This window comes from Zosterops lateralis, assembly GCF_965231275.1.
Source record: "Zosterops lateralis genome assembly, chromosome: 3".
In the NCBI taxonomy this organism is placed as follows: domain Eukaryota; kingdom Metazoa; phylum Chordata; class Aves; order Passeriformes; family Zosteropidae; genus Zosterops; species Zosterops lateralis.
In genome coordinates this window covers 79,427,279-79,449,593 of record NC_139764.1, presented here as the reverse complement: position 1 = coordinate 79,449,593, position 22,315 = coordinate 79,427,279, and the positions used below count along the sequence as shown (strand labels likewise).

Here is a 22,315-nt window from a genome sequence, read left to right as displayed (position 1 = left end):
AACAAATGTACAGAAAATGGGAGTTCGAGAAACTCCAGCATAAGCACACCCCTAAAGGAAAACATCCTCTGGGCATGGGCTGGGATATATACAGAATGAGCTAATAAAGCAGTGTAATGCTTCTAAATCACTGGCATCTCATCTGAACACTACTAGTACCTTGTTTTGCAGTATCAGATGATAACATCAAAAATTACTGGGGACATGGAAAACTCTTTCTATAGAAAAAGTGTAGGATTCTTCTAAGATTGTAATATTAAAACAAAGCAAAACAAAACCCTGCACTAGAAGTTTATCAGTTGACTGTAACAGTTCTCTGCTGCAAGCTCACTTTACCAATGCATAAATCCCTACTGCTGGTGATACCTAATTGCAAACACATGCAGCAAGATAATTTATTTTTTATCCCACTGAAATCTGGAAGCAAGCTCTTTCCTTTCCACAGCATAGTCATAGGAAGGGAGAAAGATACCCACATGTTTTTCTTAGTACTCCCCAACCAATGAGTTGCAAGGTGTTTGTTATCTCTTGCAGTTGTCTGTTTGTTCATGTGGCACAAGCTGTTACTGTCTGGGTTGTCCTAAATGAGTACTAGAATGGTGCATAATCCCCATCCATGGAAATGGATGCAATATCCAAACTACTGTCAAAAGCAAGCTGCAATTTCAGGGCTGTCCCAAGGCCACTCAAGGCAGAAGGGAGGCAACCATAACTATCATTCTGGACAAAAGGAAGGATGGAGTAACTTTATTTGCAGACCCTGCATGGGATTTGATAGGCTGTCTTCAAAAGGCTTTGAACTAAGGAAAGTTAAAGTTCTCTTACTGAACTGACTGAAAGGAAGTGACTTTTAAAATACTTGCTTTGGGGGTCAAATGATGCTGACACAATTAGGAAACTAAAAATCTGTCAGGTTTATAGAGGCTGTTTCATGAGGGGAAAATTTCAGTAGATAAATATGGCTTGCATAGAGTTAGAGCTAATAAGTAGACCTCTCCTGTACTGTATGACCTGATACTTGAGCGTTGCCAGGGGAATCTTTGGCCAAGTGGAGGTGTGAAATCAAAATAAAATCTCTGCTCCTAAAGTACATTTCATTTGGGAAATCGGGAAGCTTGTAACCAGAAGGCAGTATTGCAGGCTGGCATAAAGTCAAAATCTCCCTAAAATTTCAGGAAAATAGGAAGACATTGAAGAGTAACATGGTTATATATTGATACAAGTCATAGTTATTGATATGAAACTAACATGCCAAAATAATACCTCTATTTTAAAATGCAGATACATCGTTTATTTGTTGTAAAGGATCTAGCCTACCTTTTATGTGGTATTGGCACTAGAAAGGAAAGATTAGTCAGAGTAAAGACATTTCACTTGGGATCATGTACTTTTTGTCCAGTCTTCTGCACGTAGATCCACAAGATGACTGTTTTAGTAAAGGAAACAAGAAGGTTCTAATAAATATTGCATTACTAGCTGTCACACAAACTGTCTTTCCCATTTAGTGAAAAGCATCTGTATGAAACTTCTTTGTTTCAGAGGACTGTGTCAGTAGGATATAATGAAATGAGGAAGATAACCACATGCCAAAATCCACAGAACTGAGTTCCCATTAGCTCAAAGTGCAGATGCCCTTGAAAAGATTAACTTAAGTCCCCCAAATTTGTGGAGAAGGGAAAATATTCAGTTCAAACCTCACACAACAGATACCAGAAATTATTTAAAAAATAACATTACAAGCCAAACGAGAACAAGGATCCCCTGGAAATATCCAGGACTCTGTGAAGGAACTGAAAAAGAGAACAGAAAGGCATGGCCAATATTTTAATTTTGGCCCTCTTGCTCAGAAACCATCAAGGATGTCTATAGAAGAGCACCAAGTCTTCCTTAAATACTGTGTTAAGAATGACCAAACACTGACTGCTGCCAAACAGCAAATGTTTTGAGAAGGGATGGCCTCATTTCCTCCTGCTCACAGCCAAGATGTACTCTATCCAGAAAAAACAGAGCAATGCACCTACAAACTTAGGTCTGAAAGCCAGAAATTCCAGGCCTGTGATGTGCTTTAGGATAAAGCTTTTATGGCCATGATCAAAAGTCCCTGAAATATTACCTGAAGAAGAAATCATGTATGAAGTTTATGAGAGGAGGAAGAGGCTAATAATAGGTAAAGCTCCAACTCAGACAAGACTAAATGGAAGAAAAACTCCAAGTGCTACTTCTGTAAATACCATCCCCTCCAAGTACTGTAGGTTATACCTACATGCAAGCACCAAGTACATACAAAAAAAAAAAAACCCTAGCACATGGAGGGTGTTCTATTTCATACTACTAGGCCAGGACTACCTACTCTGAGTTTGGCACAGGCTCATCATTCATGATTTTATTCTGAGGTGAAAGTTTAACAAAAATTCACACTGTACCTAAATGGTGAAACCTATTGCCAAAATATTATGAAAAGTCATGAATTTAACAGTTCTAGAGAGACCAGATGACTACATGCATATAAACTGAATAATATCATAATGTTTTCAAAAATTAAGACAACTTTTTTTTTCCTTCAATAACTTCTTACATGAGAAGCCTGCTTAATAACTACAAAGCACTCTAAGACCAAAATGAGGACCACTGACATCTTCTGTGCAAGATCCTCACACCTTTCCCTGCAGCAGCATTACTGTCTGCTGACAGACCACATTAAATACACCTTGGGCACAATCCAGTCTGAAAGACAGTCCAGGAGAAGAGAGGAGTTCAACACACTGCTATTTCTCCTTTTCCAGCTTTTCAGAGCAGGGCAGATGTTTTGCTGGGAAGATTCTATTAGCCTTATCTTCAAGCCACAGAAGCAACAGAATGTTAGGCTGATTTTTAGCTTGATGAAAGAAATAGCAGATCAGAATCACGCCAGAAAGTAAAATTACTGGATGCCATGATCTCAATGGCAAGGCTACACACAGGCAAATAAAAAAAAAAGACGAGAAAATGTTGCCTGGAATATGTCAACAATTGTCATCTTCACAAAAGACAAAAGTGAAAAATGACCAACATGTATTCCAAAAGTGCTTGGTGAGAAGTTGCAACTGCCATCATTGTCAGGCCTTAGAAGCCATAAAGAAAAAGATTGTCTAAAATTAGAAGAAATGCTACAGCTATACTAATTCTCTGTTGAAATGTTACAAAATAACTTGCCACCCAGACCATGTTGTTAATATATACACCATATCCTTCTGCGGAACAGAATTCCAACAGTCTATTTTCAAAGAAGCATTTTGCTGTTTTCTGTCTTTATTGCAAAACCTTTTGATTTTATATGCTGTCCTAACAGCCAGGACCTTATAAGACATTAGTTTAAAAAGCCACTACATTTCCTTTTTTCCACTTACAGATTAAAATTCTACATAGTTTTCAGAGAAGAAAATACTAGAAGTAACTGTGAAATTAGTGCTTTGTTCCATCTTTTAATATAATTTTATGCTATGCAGTATCTACTTCTAACTACTTCTAACTAAATGAAGATACTAAGATAATCATGTATAGCAGCAATTAGATAAATTGAATCCATAAATAGTTATATGTATACATATATATGCTTTCCTAGGGGACAAAAAAGCATCTAGATGTGCTGAAAAAAAACCTAAGGGAGGTGTTATACTGGTGAAAAAGTTATGTGAAATAAATCCAGACATTCTAGAAGTCTCAATCAAGAAAACATCACACATCTGAAGGAGAGAGTCTCAAAAAACTTCCAGGAAATGAAGTTTCTTGGCTTATGTCATCATGGAGTACTTGACAAGTTCTGGCCTCCAGGAAGCCAAATCTGGTTTCTGAAGAGATCTGGATGCCATACACATCCATTGTAATTAAGAAAAATAATTCCAATAAAAGCTTCATTAAAAACCACAAAAAGATTATTTAATGTACCACAGGATCAACCTTGTGCTGGCAAGCAGACTGCAACTTCTGATGCCAAGGTCTAATATTTTGCATGTTCTGTCACAGGAAATAAATATTTTCCCACGCTCTATTTCTTTTCTTTATTAAAAAGTGATGCTATCTTGCAGCTGGCAATCTCAGCATGTAAATATTTGTCAACAAAAAAAGAACTCACATTTGCAACATTTGCATTCAATATGGTGCATCTGAGTCATTGTATATGTAAATACATAAAATAAATGTAACTAAATACATTCTTTTTGAGAAATATAAGGAAAGGACTAAGTCTCAAATTTGTATGTGCTGAGTCAGTCACGCACAGTGAGGAGGAAATCTGGTAAGCAATTTCAAAGCTGACATACTTTGCCTTTTAAGAGACTGCATCAGACCCAATAGAGCTGCTTTAAAAATGGTTCCTAGTCAGCCTGACAATCTGTGACTGCATCAGGAATTTATTTCAGAGAACTCTGCCATGCCTGTGTAGCTGCATCAGCTACCCAGGCTTGCTCATTTTCTGATTGAAATGGCTTTTCCTTCTAGGAATGGCAATATATAAACATTTTAACAATGTCCAAAGTCTTCAGCATAGCAGTACTTGGCAATTACACCTCCCTTCTCTGAAGGTTGAGTTTTACAAAAGAATCTTAAACTCCTGGGTATTCGTTATACAATGTAAAAAGTTGATTTTGGATTCTTAGAGGAAATTTCCATTGAGCTTTCCCATATTTATTCTTGTTGGATGAAAGAACTGTAGTATTTCAGAAATCTATTTACAGAAATAGATTCTTTCTTGGTAAGTAATCAAAAGCTGTCATATGTATGTGCATGCCTTGTGCAACTGAAGAATTTTTTACTTTAGGAATTTAAATGATGGATAGAAACTCTGAACCAAGAAGTGACCTAGTAGAGATTCTGAGATAATTCTTTTAAAGATAGCGTGAGCATTACAATAGAAGCAGAACCCCATCATATTCCCAGCACAAGTAAAGCTTCTATCTGTACAGGTCCAAATTCCTTCTCTGACCAACTCCCGGAAGGATCCTTTCTCCCTTCATCCTTCTCAACAGTTAGGAAGGAGACCAGACAGACCAGTCTTCTAAATTATGTTTATGTAACAATGTGGTGTAGGTAGGTGCATGTTACAGATCTGCTATCAGATCTGTACTGTTTACTTCTACAATAATACTCTAATTCATTACACTGGTGGATTTAAGGTTGAACATTCAGAGTGAGTAATGCAAACTTGAGTTGAGTCTGAATATTACAAGTAAATGTCAATTACACAGATGAGCTTCAAAGCAGTGAGTCAAGTTACTTTGCAGCTGGTTCTCTTGAGAAATTATGGTTAATCAGATGGTTAGCTGGTCAGCCATGAATGTTTATTCTAAAATTGCAAACTCTTGCTTCAGGATGAAAACCATTTCCTCAGCCACAGAGTCCTTCTGTGACTGTGAGCACATCATGTGAGCCCATAAAGTCTTCTAAAAAAAACATTAGGGAGTCACAGAAGATGATCTCATTTAATGATTCCACGAGACACCTACTTTTTGAACTCTAAATTAATTTTGTTGTTCCTTGCCTCAAGAGATAACTTGTGAACCAGGCACTTCAAACTCATTTCACAATGTAAAGAAGTATAACTGAATACTGAATATTGGAAAATTCCTTACAGATGTAAACTAAATATGACACTGCCTTGCAAACTGCAGTGAGATAAATATAATCTGCAGCAACTGAGTAATTTTTAACCTAATTACCTTCAAGTCTGTCTCTAATAGGATCTATATTAAACTATGAAATAGCAAACTTTTTCTGAGCTGTGTGAAGAGGCAGTGTTAAAAATATTCTGAAATGAAAAACATTGTCAAAGAAAAACAGTCACTGATCTCTAAAGACACCACTTACATATGAGTGAACATAAAGCAGATACAGACAGTTCTTACAGATGAGAATATCTTTTTTTAAGGTATCATCAGATCATGTTTTTCCTTGACCGCAACTTCTTGAAAAAAAAAATCAATCAAAATTGTAAGATGATATAGCCTGGACTAAATCTTACATGTTTTATTCATTTTTGCCTTCTGAATATTAAATTTAATGTGTATATTTTCTTTTCCATCCATCTCATGGAGGATGCTGGTTATGAGGTATGCTGGCATATAAGGCTTAATGCTAAATGAGTCATGGCCTAGAATGCAATTTCAAACTAAATTATATTGGTTGCTTTGCATAGTTGGTTTTGGAATAATTTAGAAAAGTTTTTTCTTAGGGAAAAGATTGCATTGTAGGTATTTTTCTTAAACAGGAAAAGTCTGTCAAAGATCATAGAACCATGGAATGGTTTGGAATGGAACAGACCTTAAAGATCATCTAGTTCCAACCCTGCTACAAAAAAGACATTAAGGTGCTGGAGCATGTCCAGAGAAGGACAAAAGAGCTGAAAGGTCTGGAGCACAAGTCGTGGGAGGACTGGCTGAGGGAACTGGGGTTGTTTAGCTCTGAGGAGGCTAAGGGTGACCTTATCATCCTCTACAACTGCCTGAAAAAAGGTTGTAGCCAAGCAGGGGTTGGCCTCTTCTCACACACAACTAATGACAGGACAAGAGGAAAGTCTCACAAGCTGTGTCAGGGAGCTTCAGGCTGGACATCAGGAAGAACTTCTTCACTGAAAAGGTGGTTAAACATTGAAACAAAATGTCCAGGGAGGGGGCAGAGTCACCATCCCTGGAAGTGTCCAAGAAATTATTTGATGTGGCACTTTGTGCTATGGTTTAGTTGATATGGTGGTGTTCAGACAAAAGTTGGACTCAATGACCTTGGAGATCTTTTGAAAACTTAACAATTCTATGACTCTAATTAAACTGGGTGTTTTTCTCCACAGATGCTTCACTCATCTAGGAAGAAAGGGAAAAGTACATGCATGGGCAGAGGTGCTCCTTGTGAAATATTTTGTTATAGCAATGAATATCAAAATGAGGGGTTATGAGACCAGTGTAAGCAAAGACCTAATTTCCAGACACATTTAGCATTTCCTGGAAAGCCAATAAAATCACCATGGTGGTAAATACTGAGGCAGAAAAAGGAGATGACTTCTCTTACTGAGGGAGGCACCTAAAAGCCACAGATCATTAAACAGGTTTTAAAAAATCATTCTTGAGGTATTTTTGAACTTTTTAATGTGCAGAGAAGTGGCAATTCTTGTTTTCTGCAGCTGACCAGATGGTCCTGACTCACTCGGTCAGTCACAAGGCCAAAATAATTTTCACATTAAGAACAAAACCTTGAAGCCCTAAGTTTCTCTCAAGTATCTCCTGCTGAAGAATTTGTGAGCAGTCATTTGTTCCCTTACATCTTGCAAGTTTCTTACTTTTGATCAATGCTTTCACTGTAAAAACTCTATTTCTGTTAACAGAGCTATGCACATGTAGCTCATTTATCTCTTTCTTTGCCAAAAAATTCTGCAGAAGGCTCCAAAGTGTTGTTACAGTTTGCACGTGAAGGCTGTGATATACACAATGTTCTCAAACAGCAACTACCATAAATCTCAAACTCTGTGAGTTGATGTTTAAGAGGCAGAGTGAAACAGAAATGTCTATCCTTCATTCATAACACTTCCTCATAATTCTGTACATACAGGTATTGTATACAGTATAAAAGCACTCCAGTAATCAACCTATGAAGCAAGAAATTATTAAGCAGTGAAACAGGCACTTGGATGATTTTTGATAATTTTTAAGATATCAGTAGGCATATATGTAATGCATCCTTAGTTTGTATACATATTGTTTCTACATATATCTGTGTGTGTGTTTTTGTCTGTCTATGTATAAAATAACAATAACGTAAATATTTATATAGGCAAAAGTCTATGCTTTCCAAATTTCTAAGACAAATCTAAAATGAAGGTTCCATTCTTTTCCAGTCTTCTAATATGCAGTTGGGATTTTAAAACAGTATAATAGCTATACTATAGAGTATAATACAGTACATATACTATACAGTTAATTAGTTAAAATCAGTTAGTAAGATTAAAAATATATTCATGTTTTAATGCAATTCAACCGACCATTTGCCTTCTTAATGCAGATAAGAAATGCACAAATTATTGTTTAATGTAGACCAAAAGTGTAGCTTGAATTATCTCAATTATTGCAGTTTTGGCTTACATGCAGCTGTTAGAAAACCTCTGCAGAAATCTGCTAAAAGGAAAATAAGATACAATTACTTTTATTTGAAGCATAAACTTACATACCTTGGCCTCCGGAATGCTAAACCATATTGTTGGCAAGCCAGTCCCACAGTGGGAGTATAAACAATAGGCATGAATTTCTCAATGTCAGAAGCCAGCACTTTATAGAAAAGCTTTTCATTTCGATCCTGAAGACTCATTAGCAGCATGTATCTGTAGAGAATTACACAAAATTAGACAGATGTCAAGGGAACATATAAAGTAGATCTAGAAATATATTTGTGTTTGGATAATTAAAAATACATTTGTTCTATAATAGCCTCTCTCTTATTGAAAGTGTTTAAATTCCTCCTGGTCTTAACAGTACAAACAGCTCGGACACAAAGCATAACAAATTGGTTGAGACAGAGAACCTGAAGCCATCGCAAAGTTGTCAAATTCTACATACTCAGGAAGCTAATCCCTCTCAGGTATAAAACACTGTGCTGCAATTGAGGATTTGGTCTGTCAGAACCTTATCTGTGTATATCAGTTGTTCCACTTGAAATGAGACCAGCATTAAATACAACTTAAACAAGCTTACTCACTTGCTCTAAGAAAAGAGAACTGAAAACATTAAGCTTTACATGCTCTCTCCTCGACAGATATTTATCTTAAATCCAGACTAACACTTCAAATAAATACTGAAAAATGAAGCTTTTGAAAACAAAGCATACATACATGGCCTTTCATCCCTTAGGTCTATGCTTTACATGAAATCTGCAATGTTATAGGTCCTAGCTAAAACTAATTTTGAGGAAGTTCTATATTTATTTAAAAAGAAAACCAATGAGAAAAAAGAATCATAAATGAGACTGAAAAAATGTTTAGCTTAACCTACTTTTGACTATCATCTCACTTATATTGAATAATTACATTACTGGTTCAAGATACCCATCAGGAAGCCAAACTGCAGTGCTGGGTGTGACAAATGATATGAGTTTTGAGTGACTTCAAGTTATACCAGTTCCCATAGTATGACTGTCAATTTGTAAACACTTAAAATTTAGGAATTTAGTGATCTTAAATCTTACCTGTCTATTCACTAGTTTTAGCAATGTTAAGTATTGCTGTAAAAATTAAGTAGTTTTCTATACCAATAGGCTTACACAAAATCTTTAACTTACGTATACAATTTATGTAGGGTTTTTTTAATTTGCAATGGATTACTATTACTTACACTCAAAAAGTTTAATATGCCCATCATCAAGACCCTCAGGTCTTGAGGATACATATAGAACACATTCATTCCAAAAGCCTAGAGACTGGGTATTTGAATATTATTTCCTTCTGCACAATTAGGCATCACATGCCCTAATAAAATCTAATTCATTCTTTAGGAAGACACAAATATAGTCAGGTAACCATCTGACAAAGAACAGCTTAGTAAATCTGAATGCATTCCATTCAATCTTAGCTCGCCTATCAGCAGAGCACCTCTTTTGGGATCTGTTATGTAAATCTTTAATGAGCACTATAAGCAAGGCAAGTGAAGCCGGTTTCGCAGTTGGTGACTGTAATGAGGTGACAGACGTGAGGCAAAACAAAATCTCTGCCCTTGTGTCATGAAGGGTATTTTAGACCCTAAACAGATAAAGATCTAGAAACAAAGATGTTCCAGTTGCTCTCTAAATACCATCACCATGAAGCAATAGGAACCACCTTCCATCATACACATTAGTTTTGAATGTTCTCCAAGGTTAAATTACATCCTGCTCTTGTAGTTCTCAGCTACAAATATATATACATACATTCTAATTTGCTTTCATATTATTACATTTCCCTATAGCCTTTCATTTTTCCAGTATTTCATTACGATATAGCATATATTTCAGTGTCCTTGAACTCTCAGAGAATTTTCTTTATTAAAACCTTTCTTTCTCCTGAGATGACTATCCCAACATTTATCTTGAAATACAAGTTCTTGCACATGTAGTGAATACACATGAAGACATTCCTTTTGATTCCAGAGAACATTTAAAGTGATATTAGAGAATATCATACATATTTTTGGCCCTCACTCTATACTGGACACTGCAAGCACCATGTGAGCAACAGCACCATTCCAAAGCAGTTGCTGGCATTTTAATTTTTTATCACTTACTTTTAAAATGAGGTGTGGCTACTTAAGAGTATAAAATACCTTTTCATCATCCTTTCTTATTAGTCAGATCAAGCCCAGATTTTAAATCAGGTAAAGAAATCCTTTACGAAAGAAAATAAAAGCTTAGCAAAAGGCTTCCTCAGGGGCTTCGAATGAAAAACCTGTTTGTTAAAACTCTCCACTTTGTTTTCACTGTCCTATAGCGTTAAACTGGGGGTTAACTTTCTTATTTGTATTTATCATGCCACTTTTATATTCAGGATGTACTAAAGAACTTTCAAAAGGAGTAAGTGCATACTACTTATATTTTCAAATATTGCATACTTGATCATATCCACATCAGTATAAGAAATATTATTATAAATTGAAAAATATTTCTAGAGAAGTGCAATTTTTATCAGAAGGTTACTTTTTCAATGACAGGTATATGTCTTCTTTCTCAGCAATGAAATTTGCTTAGTTAAGGGAATCAAATTTCTCAAAAATTCTTTCTAAAGGGAAAACCAAAAATGCTTCATACTTAGTGTGGGGTTGTTTATAATGTATAAGACTACAAGTATGCATCTTTTAGCAACATCCAATTATCTACACAACTAAAAGCATGAAGTGCTTTTCAGCATTGCGTTTAAAAATATATTTAAAATGCAGTATTTAATGGAATATTTTACTGAAGCCTACATTTAATTGAAAACATAATGAAAACAAGCAATAAAACAGTGAAAACAATCATTTGTTCTATAAAAAGGGAGAAAAATATTATCTGTTCTTAGACAAGAGTCTTGAATGAAGATTTCAGGGAAGAGTTTCAGAGGACAAAAACCAAGGTCTGGCAAGTCAGACAGAGGAGACTGCCAGGCATTCAAATTTCAGTGTGTCACTCTTCCCCCCCTTGCCTTTACTTCACCTAAGAACGTTTCATACTAGTCTGCTATTATGAAGGGAATGAAATACAGTAGCAACAAAAGGAAACAAACCACATATCATCCAAAACCCAAAAGAAAACTGATATAACTACCGGAAAGTAACTGATGATTTTTGCTAACTGGCCCAACTCTCACTGGCACACACTTCACAAAGGAAAATGGAAAGGTGAAAACAGAACAAACGCCACATTTTTTTTCTCTTATTTTGAAAAATATAAGAGTAAATAAAGAAAGTGTGAGAAAAGGCTATTATTTTTAACCCATGTAAGACACTTAGCTCTATTACTCTGCATCATCGGTATCTATATAAAAATTCATTAAAGACAGGGAACTTTAAGATAAAAACAAAATAAAATGGCCTTCTCTGGAAAAGCAATTTGATGGCCCCTCTCCTAATGTTAACACATCCAGTATAACATTTTACAGGGTGACTCTTCAAAAAAGAAAAGCTCAGGCAGATGATATCACCATGCCAGGAGCAACAATTTCAGTATCAATACAGAGCAAGAAGAAAGACAATTAAGAACACAGAGGGAGGGGGGAAAAAAAAATAAATTACTTGCAGAATCCATCACAGGTCTTCCAAATTAAGTTAGAGGGATAGAATTTTTTCCTCTTATTGGTGTCCCTTTTGCCAAGCATACGAGGCAATTGATTTGCTGCTGTTCCACATTAATTTTGTGTACGAACTCTTGGTATTTCAGAGCACAACAATTTCATGCTACAAGTTCACGAAGGCATTTCAGCAGTGCCAAAACATGTCATGCCATGGTACCAGCTATCAACTTAGCTTTATGAATTTATACACACCCTCTTTCCAAGCAAAACCAGGCCAATCCTGCCAATGTAAGATGCTGTCATACACAGCATTTATGTTTCATTAGATGATACCTTTCTGTCTAAGGTCTTTAACAGCTTCCGCTTATGCTATATTTAAATGCCTGTACTTAATCTTTTGTATTTGGATGTAAAACATGGAAGTATACACCTACTGTCAAACTCTAGAAAGAAAACAACAGCCTCCCTTCACCTCTTTTCAATCACTGTTTCTATGGGAGCAAAGACTATGCCAGATGCATATTGCACGAAACATGGGGGTTTTCCTGGATTTAGGACATTTACACTCAGTAGAATACAAAAACTGCATGCTCTTATACAAGTGCTCTTACAGGGAGCACTTGAGATTTCAAGTTTCAGTTAAAACAGTCAAAGCTTCTGATACTCTTCATCAGTGAAGAGATTCAAGGAGTAACTATGACAGGATCATATTCACTCTTCTTTCAAATTCTTTGATACAAGTATAAATATAGGAGACCAGCATTTACATACTGCCATAAGGACTGAGCTCACCACATGCAATGCACATAATTCTCCAAGCAGGCTCCTAACTGACATACTCCAATGAAATTGTCAGACATTTGACTTATAAACACATCTGCAAATCACATTTTGCACATGAAAATATTTGCACACTCAATTCATCAAAGAATTTTATCTCTAAAGAGCCCAAGGTGTCTATGTTTACATTGTCTTAGAAAGAATATCTTCTTCATGTAAATGTTATCAAGTCTTTCCATCAGTGGTCTTAAATGTAGACCTACGCATGTAACACAGTTTTATTTTGCTAAAAAACAGAGAAAACATCACAGCTATATAAAGCCCCAATAATACATGAGGAAAACGTTTTTCTTATCAAAACACAGCATAGCATGAGTAGTCAATTTAGACTGCTTAGGTGTTCAGACAGAGTATAAATATGATTTCTTAAGGAAAAAATTCCATTTCGGGGGTACTTGTTGATTTATATAATTTAATATTCTTAAGGGACAACCTGACTGAATTTACACAATTTGCATTGATCTAAGATTACCCCTAAAATCTTTTTTCTTAAGTACTATGGACTTGTGTTATGAAAGCATAAACTAGCTCAGGTAGGAAGGGACCTCTGGAGATTGCCTCATCTGTCCTGCTCAAAGCAGAGTCAGCTAGAGCAGTTTGCCCAGGACCATGTTCAGTCAGGTTTTGAGTATCTCCCATGAATGGAGATCCCACCACAGCTTCTCCAGCATCACAAATGGGGCCAAAATGTTTATTCACACTGTGAGGGAAAGGAGAAGATTCCAATATCTGGACCAAAAATTACAGCTGAGAAAGTAGCACAGTCACAGAATAAAACTGAAAAATAAACACAGCTATTCACTTTTTTATGTGTAATTACTGAAATAATTTGAAGTATTCTGACTAGTGGACACATTAGTAAGAAAAAAGCCTAATTTGTAACAGTTTCAAGCTACTCCTGTGAACAGAAGAGTTGCTAGTTTTCCCATTTGAACTGCATAACTAAAACCAAATTAACAAGAATAAATTTGTACTGTAAAGCTGCACAGTACAATATAAGCTTTATACTAAAGCAGGCATTATAATAAAAACTGGCTTTATAGTATAAAATGGCAAGCTACAGTCTAATGCTCAAGACACATGGATGGAATAACTTAATGTTAGCGCTTCTGTTTTACAGATGCCTGGTCACAGGAGCAGGAAACAAATTTCTTCCTTACTCAACTACGTAGTTGGAAAAGAGAAAATGCCAAAGAAGACTCATAGGTGGGAAAGAATGACACCAAGCTTTTGTTTAATTAAGTATTTTCATATCATAAGGTTAACAGGGGCAGTTTTGGAAAAAAATTCTCTGAAGCAAATGGCCTCTGGAAAACCTTTTGTTTGCATTTCTTTGTAACCATATTATATTTCTTTATACTTTTGTATTGTTTGTGTCTATCATACATGGATTAGTTACTTTAAAATAAATTTCCTTCCCCACCCCTAAGACAGACAGATTTCTCTTTCCCTTTTTTTTTTTTTTTTTTTTGACATAATAAAGATAGCTGCAAAGTATTCCCACAATACTTGGAGACAGTTATTTTTATTTCATTATTACCACTGCAATCAAAACTCCTGCAGTCACTGTTTTATTGCAGTTCAAAAGGCACGTCATTCCAAGTTTTAATACTCATCCATTTAAAATTGACAGATTAATTCTTTCTTCCTTTCCTGAAGAAATTTTTCATTTTGGCAAAAAGCCACTTGAATATCCACAATTTTTTGCTAAAATTAAAGAATTAAGATTTGGAAATACTGTTAATCTCCTTTTGACTGTTGAATACCTAGACCTGTAAGATTCTATCCATGACGTTTTGAGAAGCAGGAGTGTTTTTCTGCTACAACTTGAAGCAGGAGCAAAAATTTTTCCTAGTTAAAAAACACATACAATCATGGGCTAAAGATCTTTTTTCTTCTGGCTTTCAAGTTATAGGGGAGGAGAAATTCCAGCAATTCAAGCTGAAACAAGCAGTTGGAACTGCTTTAAATGTCCTGAAACACATGAAACAACAAGTTGTATCATGAAGGGACTATCTCAAGGCAGAGTTAAGGAGGAGATGGGGACAAGGGGACAGAAGGACAGAGAAAGTTTTCTCCTATGATATCAATGGTTGAATCAGGGTCCTCCATGAAATTTTACACTTTCCTATATGCAGGAACTCAGACTCATAAACATTCTAGCCTGGGAAGCTACTCCTCTGTAAAAACTGATAATGGGAGAGCACTGAAGAATAGTTAACCTACAAAAGACACCACAATTGCAAGCTCTTCACTTGCAAGGAAGACTGTCCTCATCCTATTCCGACTCCATAAAAAACAAAGGTTGTGGCAACTTTACAGTATAAAAAAGCCTTGTCACCAACAGATGAGTACCTAGAGGCCATATATTACATACAGGAGGAAGAAATGAACAGTGTTTTGTTCTAGAGCCTATAAAATACAATCTTTTTAGGAAAAAAAATTAGTTCCATAAATATATAAAGCCTTTCCCAGATTTTTTTTTCCTTAAAAATACCCAAGCACAGCAATACTGTTACATATTAGTTTTATAACATTTTACAAATTTACTATGTTTTAACGCATATGTATCTATATGCACGTAAAGTCATTACTAACTTTTAGTTTCAGATGAGTTCATTTGCTTCTGCTGACCTTTGTCTCATTTGGTTATCAAAGAAAATTCATACTATCAGCTCTGGAAGATTACAATTTTAAAGCAGGAGTTGATCTTTTGAAGAAAGCATTCTAGCAAAAATATGTATTTAGCTTAATGATTCCCAATAATCAACAACCACAACATGAAAAAATACCCCAAAATTTCATCTGTACTACCATACAAAAAAAAATTAAGTGACTTATGAATTGGTGAGTAGGATGAAGTTTCATAGCCATACTTTACCTGTCTAGGTCACACGTCAGCCTTTCAAAATTCTTAAGAATTGTATAAACCTGAGCATCTTGACCAAGAAAGCAAGGTGGCAATAATCCATGAATATTCAGCTGTTGCCTCTCCTCCAGGGTAAAAGCCATGCCCTGAAAAAACAAACAAAAAAACCCCACCAAAATATAAAAACCATGTATAGATGTACACAAGAGATAATTAATGTAAGAAAACTTCTGCAGTAAATCATAGCCCAGGCAGTCAGCATCATAACCTCTATTCAAAACTAAACTAATAAAATCTATTTAAAATTAAATTTGTGATACAACTACATAAAAAAATACTGTTTCTTATTAAAAAAATATTTGAGAAAACACCTTGAGATCCATTAATGAGAAGAAACTAGCAATATAATATTTCTGCATTAATTCTCCTGTGGAAAAAAAGTACTACTGAGATACTTTCCACTACCACTTCTATAAGAAGACTTTCAAAATGTCTTTGCTTATGTGACCATTAGAATTAGCTGGGTCAACAAACGACAGGAAAAAACAGGGAAAACAAGAGCATAAATACAAAAGCCTTCCTTCAGTCTACATTTTCACTATTACTGTCTTTTCATGAGAACAAATTCAGTCCTTCACACAACGTCCTTACTGCCTTTGACAAAACATTTGGTGAGTGATACAATGTAATAAATTCATGTCAGTTAGTTTGGTTAACCTAGAAAGATTCTTCTTTTTTGTTTCTGCTTTTATTGGTTTTTTTCTCACAAATAGTCACCTCATAGGGCTTATTCTTACAGAACAAAAACATTTTACAAAATCTTCCTGTATCTTACTAGTCTACATTTCTTACACCATTTTTAATCTAAATTTTGAAGTGGTTATGTCACTGTGACTTGAAAACGCAGGAAAAAAGCCCCAAAGCAACCCCACCACACTATCCGCTCTATAATGTCATTAATCGACTTGTCACCTTAAGTGAAATGACGACTCAAAATAAAGAAATATCTTATAATAAACACTTTACAAAACATCAAACATTTCCAAAATGTGCTTCTCCTTCCCTAAACAGGAAATGAAGGGAAACCAAGTTTCATAAAGATCAGTAACTGTTTTGCTGTAGTTCTCCACACATGTGAGATTTCAGAGGTTTCCAAGTGTGTACACAAAAGCTGCATTTTTTTTTTCCCTAATGAACTTTCTGTGACCAGAAATGTCATGAATGTCTGCAGCTGCTATCCCATCTTGAAAAGCCATGGAAGAAGGAAGATTCAACACTTCTCAGGAGTTTATTCAATGTTCATCCCTCTTATCTCCACTAGACTTTTTTGGCCTTAAAGAACCCACGTGTGCTCATACACACTTCCAAATCAGTTCCAAGTGACTGGACTTCAGGGAGTTGCATAGTTTTAACGGATCTTCTCATGCTGGTAGTAAAGTGACAATCCAGTAATTCTCTGCAATTTTCCTTTCCCCTGTTTCCATTAGTCAAATGGAATGAAAAAAAAATCTGAATGTCTGTGTTTGGCTTTACATTAGGAATAAAAAATAGACTTTAATTACTATAACAAGGGTTTCCCCTCTTACTGGAAAATATATTTTATTTTAAAACAAACACATGTGTTATATCTTGCCAAGTGCCTTTTCTAAAAAGTACTTCATCTTGAAATAGCATATTTTCCATGTATTACTACAGCTCCATAGTAAGTGTTAATTTCTTTGGTTCATTACTACAAAAATGCAGCATCCACCTACACCCTCTAGGATTTATATGGTTAGAAAATCCTTTAACTGAATATTCCTCTTTGGCACAGATACTATGAATTTTTCAAATTTCTAAGATGAAATGTTAATTCTTGTCTTCCCCCCTCAGATCCCCTATTTGCTCAGAAGAAAAGAATTATCATTAAAATGTATCACTTGATAATTTAATAAGAGAAGGCAATTTTTATGAAATAAGTCCTATCTTATTCCATCTGCTTATAATAGCGAAGACTTCAATCATGTAGGATTTATGGTTTACATCTAGATTTCTTGCACTACCCTCAGATCTTCTTTTCTACCTAAAAATTCTTATGTTTTCCTGTTTGAACTGTTGTTTCCCAGCCATCCAGCAGAGAGGGCTCTAGGTCCAGCTTGGTTTACACACTCATTTCCTTTCCAGAGAGGCATATTTTATGCACACCCGGATGGGACAGATTTCCATCATCTACCATCCAAACTATTATAAACAACATGGATATTTTTATTCTGTAGCTTGTATTACAACTAAACTTTTTTAAGAACAACAGTATTAACAATCTACAAGCAGCATAGCAGCAAGAGACCACAAAGATAAATATTAACCTTTGCCTAATTAGCTTTGATTTATCCACTGCTTTATGCATCATATGCATCACAGAGATGAAAACTATAGTTATTACCAACCCTCCCAGTTAAGAGTTTGCAATTCTTCAAGAGTTGTGTTTCGTATGTTTCATTATATGCTCTGGTTTGCATTTGGCAAAACCAAGTTGTTCTTCAGCCACCTCATTACCTTCCTTTCTCACAGACCTTTTGGTCAAATATTTGGGTAGTTTTTGTTCTTACTGCTCCTTAGGCATAAATACCCTTTCAGACTCTGTTGTACACGAAAAGCTGTCTGAGTTTTCAAAAAATTGAACTCATTGCAAATACATATAATTCTGAATTTATCGCTCCATTTGTAATGTTGTGAAGTTTTGTAATTGTAGCAGTGATTCCTATTACTGCACATCATTCAGTATTCTTTCATTATTTAATATCTATCAGTTTATCAACTCCACTCTTAACTACCTGTCTGCTCATAATCTCTAATTCACCAAAGCCTCTCATCTACAATGTTGTTTTAGTGAAGTTACACATACATCAATACCCTCCCTTCAGTTGCAGTACTGAAAAACCACACAACAGAATAAACAGCACAGCATCATCTTGTATCAGATCAGCTTTTTGCATTGGCTTTTGACCGAATTTTCAAGCACTGCTTGAAAAGACAGAGAGAACATACAAAACACTTCAAGAGCTGTCTCAGCCTCTATTCACAGTCAACGGAGACAAATTTTCTCTCTTAATACAAACTAGATTGCACTGACATAGTTTTTCTTCAGACAGAATATCTGAAGCTCATATAATTGCTTATATAAGCCTCTCTAGAAAAGATAGTACTGAAGTGATATGCACATCCTGTTCCATGCATTGATAAGATTCAGCTTCACTAAAGGTTGCCAGTATTCACTGCAGGGACCCTCTTCCAGTTTCTCCCAAGACCTAGCTGTCTTTTGTTGTAGTAGTAAAAACTTTCATTTTTAAAAGCTACAACCCATTTAGAAGCTCATTTCCTCCTGTTGGCCTCACTGCAGGTGTGACACAGAAGTATTGGCCTCACAGCACATAGAAGGAGGCTGGCTTAGAAGAGGAAACCACGTCCACATCCAAGGTTCTCTATCTCAGTGACTCATCAGCCTCTTATCAGGAGATAATCAAGGCTGTAAAACTTCAGGTGTACAGGAGACAACCACCAACAGCAGTACTCAAGCTTAAGTACTCGCATGGGTATTTCAGCCTTCTGTATCCATGAAGGGTGAAGGAAGAAATGAGGAGGAAGGTGAAAGGTGAAAATCTCTGAATTGCTGGTCTAATATACTGCTAGTGGAAAATTACAGTCTCTAGAGTATTTCGGGGATGGACAAGCAGGTTCATCACTGTCTCAAAAAAGCAGAGACAAAGCAAAAAAGTTTAAAAACACTATCAAAAAAATAAAAAACTCTCTGTTAAAAAACTCATTCTCTACACCTAAATCATAAAAGTGCAGTGAAAAAATTTCTGTGATATCCTGAAAATAGCACACAAATCTGAGGCACTCAGATATGCTCAACATCTGCTGCCATGGCTGGAAAGACAAGACCTGGCACCTTGTCACTCTTTGGAGGCTCCCACCGCAGCATCCCTGAGCAGAGGCCAGGGATGTCACTGTCAGACAAAGCTCTGAGAAAACCCCACAGCTGCCTGCAATACGCACAATCTGAAACAATTTTTGAACAAATGGACTACAGAACTCCGCAATTCCATTCTTAAAAATTCCATTCTAAAAAACAAACAAAAAACCCCCACACAAACAAGACAAACGCTTTTGGCTGAAAGACCGAAAACATTCTCCAATACTAAGGAAGAGTTTTTTCCCCAATACATCCCAAATGAAAAATCAGTGACTTCACTACTAGTTGCCAGTCACACATCATCCCATGGTGCTCACACCAAGTCATGTCTCCAGAAGATTTTCTCCAGAAGAAATTCAACTGCAGAATTAGATGCAGTCCTTAGGAAACCATGATCTTTGTTATGCATGACTGTTTGCAGGCAATTCTTCTGCTGGTCAAGTTTTGCCTTCAGCAATTTTGGTTTTTCATACTATGTCAGTACTGTTTGGGAGAAATTCAAGTCATAATTAATTTCTTTTAAAGAAAACTTCTTTGGCTGAGGAAGCAAAAAAAAGGTAGGTAGGTATGAGCTACATGAAAACAGTTTCAGGCACCTCATGTCATAAACCCCTTTAGGATCAGAATATTAAAAAAAACCAATCAAACAAACAAACCAACCAAAAACACAACTGCAAAATTTTACACATTCAAAGAATTTTTTATAAAATCTCTATAAAAATATAGAACACATGGGTTTTCAAGCATTTTAAGCTACATTTAAGAGTTTAATGATCTGCAAATCCCTTTGAGCTATTTAATATAATTTCTGTTTTTAAAAAAGTCACCTTATGAACAGACAAAAAGGAAGTTTTACAAGCATTTCCTCTCCATTTTTCATTTTTATTCTCTAAACATGACGTCAGAGAAACCTGATAAATACTACTAATACTCCATGTCCAACATTCTTGTCAAGGCAGAATACACCAGGAAATACTTAGAATAACTAATCTGAGCACAACACTCCATAATGAACTCATTCTGCTGAAAACAAATGTGGTTCATGGCAAGAAATTGGTGTTGGAACAGCACATATGGCTAAAGATGTTTCTTCTGTTTTCTCTACCCATACTTGTCATCACTGCCAAAAAATATTACAAGCAGAGGCAGCTAATGCAGCTACTTGGGCAAACATCTCTTCTGCGACCAGTGCTTGAGGCCACACCAGTCACAGTAATACCCCAATAGGTAAAAAAAGGGACTATTTTTTTTTTAAATGGTGCAAATTCACACATACTTTTCTGTTAAGGTGGTTTCTTTTGGACCTGAAGCAAAAAAATATTTCTGCAAACTGTCAATTTGCAGTAACTTAGAGATTCCTGTTTCTTCTTAAGAATATTTGCTGTACAGACTACACACAAAAGAAGGGTTTGAATAGCTTAATCTAGTTTCAATTTGAAAAAGCAAAATTGGGATTATTAAAATCTTGGAGGAAAAAAGATTTCAAATGGTGTTTATGAGGGCCAGGGAAAAAGATGACAAATACAAACTGATAAGCAGAAAAAATGTGCTCAACAGCAGAAAGTTATCACAGTCTGAAAATGAATATCAAAGATTTAAGAAATGAAAACTGAATATGAAAACGTAACTTTTCCATTGTGATCCTCTGGCAACACATACAGACAACAGCTTTGCTTTCAGAAGCAAAGAACATTGATAACCATTTATAATGCACACATTATTTAAAGTATTATTAGACTGCAAGTAGAAAAGTTACTGTATGTCTTCCAAAAAAGTTACTTTTCCCCAAAACTAAGCTCAGATTCTCTATCAGGCATTTCATGAGGCATATTGGTTAGCTCTGGATTATGCATCTCCAATTAAAGTTTAAAAATCAGTATATTAACTAGTGATTAACAGCCCATTAGGTTCTCTGGCACCGAAATGTGGGGGTTTTGCCTGTCTACAATACCTAACACTCAGATCTTGTATAGGTCTTGGCCTACAGCTGAGATCCCTGAATTAGCAATGAATCCTGCTAACTAAGTGCCTTCACTGGAGTTTGAAAAGCCAGACACAGACAGGCATCTACCCTGGTTAAATGAGGAAGGAGAAAAGCTAAAGAAGGAGGACTGGTGAAATGTAAACAGCAGAACCCAACTTAGATACAGCACTTGTGCTCCTTATGATAAGTTCTCATGCACAGGCACCCATCAGGACTTGTGAGACTGTGAGTCATGCTGAAGGTACATTAAAAAAAATACAAAAGTTGATGGGCACATCTCTGAACATACAAGAAAAGAAGAAACTGTCCTATATATTATAACTGTCCTATATAATCTATAAAATGCCAAAGGCCCAGGTTTTATGCACTTTTCTCTAAACACAGCTTTTTAACAAGTACTTTAAGTTGAAAAATTATATTGTGACATTTGGCATTTATGTTTCAAAGCTGTTTTTCTAGAGTTGTGGTAGATCTGCTGCAGTGTTTTGAACACACAGGTTTTTTTCCCAGAAACATCGAGTGACCTGAAGCCTACTCATAGCTCAATTCTAAATCCACAGGATTTTCAAAAGCAAACATAAAAAGTAAAGTCAACAGGGGAAACTGAAACAAAAGTCAAAACCGGCTTCCAACAAATAAAGCCCAGATAAATACAGTAGCTAATATACACACCCATGGACTTATGACTCAAAACAAATGCAGATGGCCAGGAGGAGATCAGACTTCTCTTGGCAAATTCATCACGGGAATGTGTGGGCAGCTTGGCAGCCATGCCATGAGCTGATACAGTGATTGCACACAAGCATGATTCAGACCAGCATGTTAGAAATGACATATCACAGCATCCTTATTTTAACAATCCTTTAAGCTAAGGCAAACAATTATCTGAATGTAAGCAACCAAATCAATTTTAAGAAA

General features: G+C 35.8%; 1 protein-coding gene across 1 annotated transcript in view; it reads right to left on the bottom strand.

The window, feature by feature from the left end:
• The window catches only part of ME1 (malic enzyme 1), a 154,549-nt gene that overhangs the window by 100,213 nt on the left and 32,021 nt on the right, over positions 1 to 22,315 (bottom strand). Inside the window, exons 2-3 of the mRNA XM_083857013.1 lie at positions 15,471 to 15,604; positions 8,189 to 8,338 (exon numbers count right to left, since the gene is read on the bottom strand). Coding sequence (XP_083713139.1) covers positions 8,189 to 8,338; positions 15,471 to 15,604 — 284 coding nt within the window. The remainder of the gene's footprint in view (positions 1 to 8,188; positions 8,339 to 15,470; positions 15,605 to 22,315) is intronic.